The sequence below is a fragment of the Myotis davidii genome, unplaced genomic scaffold (genome assembly GCF_000327345.1).
Source record: "Myotis davidii unplaced genomic scaffold, ASM32734v1 scaffold39, whole genome shotgun sequence".
Taxonomy (NCBI): Eukaryota; Metazoa; Chordata; class Mammalia; order Chiroptera; family Vespertilionidae; genus Myotis; species Myotis davidii.
Window position 1 is genome coordinate 814,218 of NW_006290531.1, and position 4,916 is coordinate 819,133.

Sequence of the window (4,916 nt, forward strand, 5' to 3'; positions counted from 1 at the left end):
GGGCTTCTTCCTGCTATCTTGTTCACCTCCCTGCATTGTGCCTACATATGCAAATTAACCGCCATCTTGTTGGCAGTTAACTGCCAATCTTAGTTGGCAGTTAATTTGCATATAGCCCTGATTAGCCAATGAAAAGGGTATTGGTCGTACGCCAATTACCATTTTTGTCTTTTATTAGATAGGATGGGTTTCTGTGGTGCTTTTAATTCTTTACTAGGCTGTGTTAGTTTGTTCAACTAAAGAAGGCTTATTTGTTCTTTCATTTATATCATAGAGAGAATATTTAAATATATTTTAAGCAAGAAAATACAGGTAAACCAAAAGAAGACAGCAAAAGTATCAGTAATTCCATCAGAAAGACTACTATCAAAATTTTGGTGCCTATCTTCCCAGACTTGTATATGTATCTATGCATGTGTATATGTATACATATATACTTTTTCTTACAAAATTGGGATTGTCACATATACAGTGTTCTGTAACTTGGCAGGTCATGACTTTCCTTTGAACATATAAACATATTTCAAAACAGAGGAGAGACCTTTTAAAAAGACATATGTGCTTCACATGGCACACTCATTTCCCATGCGACTTGTGCTGTCACATATCAAAAGCCACAGTGACATCGCAACAAATGGAAACCCAGTTATCTTTCACTTCTGCACATTTACAACATATCTGCAAGGACCCTGCTATTCCGTGAGTCCTGATGTTGCCTCTGAACTTTCAAAGAATGGTTAATCTTGTTCAATTTAGCTTTGGTATTTAGATTATTCCAGATGTTTAGATTCAGTAATCTATGGATGATGTACATTGCAATTCTCAATGAATCATAAAACTTAATTAACCAGAAGGCAACATTTCCCAATGTGCACAATGAGCATTTAGTATAGGAAAATGATGGCACTTAAATAGGCAATCTTAGAGGGTGGTGACCAATGTGTATACATATATACTTTTTTCTTACAATGGTCTTGTGGGAGCAACTGATGATGTATGAGAATTCATTTCAAGTAAACAAAGAAATTCTTCCACCATCTGGATTGTGGGATTAGATTGGGGTTAAAATGTCAACTATATATATACAGGTAGAAATTTCAAAGAGAGTCTTGCAAATCTGGGCTGACCAAGTCTGCTTTGAATTGTCAGGCGGCATTGACTCACACTGATGGAGTCATCCTTGGCCTGTCCAGCTTTCAACATGCCATCTCAGTTCTCTTCCCAACACAAACCTAGCACGTCATCTTTTTCTCCCTGTTGACCAGGAAAATTTTTCCTCAAGGAGTGAAAAGGAAAGAGAAAAATTAGTTTAATAGAAATGTAAGAAAAATGGGAGTAGAAATGGAGAAGGTACAAACAAGAAAATGAAAAATGGCCAGGTTAGAAGAGAGAAAAATATGCTATGGAAGTGAGAGAAATAAACCAGTAATGGGAAGCTCAGTGGAAAACTTTTGAGAAGATAAATTAGAAGGGAAAAACACAACAAAACAGAAAGTGTTGAATAAAGGGGAGACTAAGAGATATGAAAAATGTTATTTTCTAGTGTTGAGTTTACTTCTAGAATTTCTTGTGTGAGGTTAAGCCAGAAAATAGATTACTCACCTTGGTTACAAAGAAATCATGGTGCTGTCTGGCAGTGGGCACACATTGTACTCAGACCCTGAGAGTTGACAGGTGAAGGCAAAGTTTTCTTTGCTGTATTCCCTCCTTTTTTTCTTAAGAACTCCAAGCCCTTCTGGTTGTTTTTATTTTCATTAGGGTAACCCTCAACATTTGGTAAAATTACAAAGACACAAAACAAAAAAATTCTGTGATCATAGTATTATTTTGTGGATATTTTCTCTCATATGTCCTTTTAACATTTCTGTGAGTTGAGTGGGAGATAGATGTATTATTTAGTCTCCTTTTACATCTGGAGAAACTGAGGCACGGAGAGATGTTGGATGGAGTATTGATGAACATTTATAGACCTGGAGGCAGACAGCTATATCTTCTCAATGATAATAAAAAAATTACATTTCTATCTACAATGAACTCCTTTTTTCTTTTTTTACAATGATACCAAAACCAAACTGATCTCAAACTTTTCAAACACTATGTCCTTATCATTTATCTTGCCTGTTTCCATGTTTGAAAATTTAATTCCTTTTAAAATTATAATATTGTTTACATCTCAAAGAAAAACAGTACTATAATAAACCCTGTAATTTCAAGTGAAAGGAATAAAGAGTGTTTGAAGTAATAAAACTAGTAGACAATTAGCAAAAACAAAAACAAAAAATAAAACCCCATACCTGAAAAATTAACAATTTTCAAAGACATTGCTGAACACAATTCCGTCTTTCAATGACAGAAGTGAGGGGAGGATGTGGTATAGGGAATGTGTAGCTAAGGACAGCTCCACTAGGCCAGTTCTAGTTTGGTCATATCCTATAAAAATGTCACACTTGAACCTTGACTCCTTATCAGATTAGCCCCAATTTATGCATGAGCTAAATATGCCATATGAATCATTTCCTGGAGTTGCACCAGTGACATGATTCTAGGTGTCCCAGGAACTGCCCTCTTCTTTTCTAGAAGGTCCTTTCCCAAATTTTCACCTCATCCTGGGCCTAAGACTGGAAAGAGACTGGGGAGAGGTTTCTACATGTATATCATCACTTACATTCATTAGTGCCTAGTACATTAGCACGTTGAGCTTTGTCTCAGTCTAATTGTGATGGAAACTACCCATTGCTTTTTTAAGACAAAGTTAACCAGAGGCTAAAGATAGAAGCCCCTCTTGCATTTCCTGATTTCTAGGACACTAGAGCCTCAAATATAATATGGGAGCCTCTCTGAACTTGAATGTCTCTGGAACAATGGTTAGTGTAAAACAAAGAAGAGGGAATGCTGTATGACTTTAAAATCTTAGATGCTGACCTTTCCAAATGAAACTGCAGGGAGAGCAGGAGGAGGAGACAGTGTCCTCATCCAGGCCTGTTTCGCTCCTTCTCTGAGTACTCTCCCTCCCTCCTCACCGTGCCTCACAGAGCCAGGGGCTTTTCCAGTGCTTTGTCCCGGGTCGCCTTTCCATACTTAGATTAAGAACAGGCATCTTTGAGTTGTACTCTATGTGGGGCACTGTGCTAATCAGTTCATATACATCATCTAATTTAATTATCCCAATGACCGGGGAGGCAGGTGTAATCATTATTTCCCCACTTTTCAGATGAGGACAATGAGGCCCAGAGCTAGTAATAAGGAGCAGTGGCCATGCTGGGTATAAGCGTTTGCTTCTGTGCTGTTGATGCGCAGACCCCTTCAGGGGTGGGGAATATCTGGCTCAAGGGTGGTATAAGGCCCCCAAAATCATGTAGTCTGGCCCTGCCAAGGCAATAAAGGTGGTTAGTTAAATGTTTGGCCAAATACAGCAGGGTAATTTTTAAGTTGATCATTTTGTATAGCCTGGGAATGATGGTATAAATATCCAAATGGCCCTTGGCAGAAAAAGGCTCCCACCCCTGTGGACAGTCGCAGAACAGCAAGTCTGGATGCTCGGTGCTCTTATGTGAGTTATGGACAGGGAAAGATTTGGTATGTGACCAACAAGATGTCACAGTGTGGAATAAAAAAAATAATGTGGCAACACGGCTGAGGCCTGTATGCACCTCTTCAGCCTGGGCTGTGAAGATGAGCTCCTGCCCAGGAGGTGGGAAAGAAAGCCTTTGGTGCCCACACCGTGTTTTCTGGGGCCTGGCTTAGGCAGACACCCCTGATGCAAAGACCAGTCTGAGGCTTGACTGATTCACTCACCCGTCTGTCTTGTTTCAGATTCTGAGGAATGGATGCCTGAAGGGAGTCCAGTGTCTGGACAGGACTCTGTGGAGGCAGCTGACAGAGAACCGTCTTCAGATCAGACAGAGACACATCCCTTTGTTAATGACACTCTGCCCTCTGGGGTCTGTGCTCTGTTGTAACTTAATTTCCCCCCTACTCAGGTTTATGGTAACAAAGTAACTTCTTTTCATTCCTCAGCTCAAAACTTCTTAAGCTGCATCTCTTCCTCACTGTCCCTTTGAGAATAAAAGTCTAGAAATGAAACACAATCATGACAAGTTTGGAAAATGTGCTTTTATAGTCTCAGGTCAAAGCCAACTTTGAGACTCTGGGTCTTGATTGTTCTCATAGGTCACAAGTTTGGCTGTGGGATTGTTTCTGTTTTCTTCCAACAGGAGTGAATGCCTTTCAGCTCCCATCACTGTAGCTCCACTGAATCCCTGCCTCTGAGCAAAAGCCCCAGTGGCCACCTTCAGAGGACACCCTGACCGTGGGCCTTGGAGCTCATTCCATGCAGTGCCTTGTTTTAAATGATGATGGGATTAGGGAGAGAGGAGGAAGGAGACCCAGACCCCCAGTTTATGAATCGCCCACAACACAGCCTGGATGGGAAAGGCACTCAGCCAGGAAATAATTTTCATTCCCAGCCTTAGAAATTGCATGAAGCAATAGAACAAAAACTGCACTCCCCAGAGATGTCCTGAAAGTAAAGTGGGAGAGAAAATGTGAAAATCACAGGAAGGGCAGAGTTAGGAGAGAGGGAATCAAGGCAGAGCGCAGCCAGATGCCCAGGGCCCTGGGCGGGCTTCCTTGACGGCACAGAATGCTCCTGCACTGCTTCCTGCGGCAGGCAGGTGTAGGATCACCTGCCATGGAATGGAGGGGGTTGGAAATGTTCTCTGAGGTGTGCGGCATGGGGAGAGGGCTGCAGTGCGGTGACCTATGGACTGTGCAGCTGTACTTACTGTCTGTGAAAGATATATGTATGCATATATACTGGTACCTGGGTAATAAAGAAAATCTCAAGGGCACACAAAATTTTGTGATTCATGCTTATTAGGTCCTTACTTTTCTCCAGAGGCATTAACTTTCAGCTC

General features: G+C 41.0%; 1 protein-coding gene across 1 annotated transcript in view; it reads left to right on the forward strand.

Annotated features, from left to right (window-relative positions):
• Window positions 1-3,959, forward strand: part of LOC102758657 (guanylate cyclase soluble subunit beta-2) — a 79,975-nt gene extending 76,016 nt beyond the window's left edge. The window contains exon 18 of the mRNA XM_015563783.1: window positions 3,814-3,959. Coding sequence (XP_015419269.1) covers window positions 3,814-3,959 — 146 coding nt within the window. The remainder of the gene's footprint in view (window positions 1-3,813) is intronic.
• Window positions 3,960-4,916: the final 957 nt, after the last annotated feature.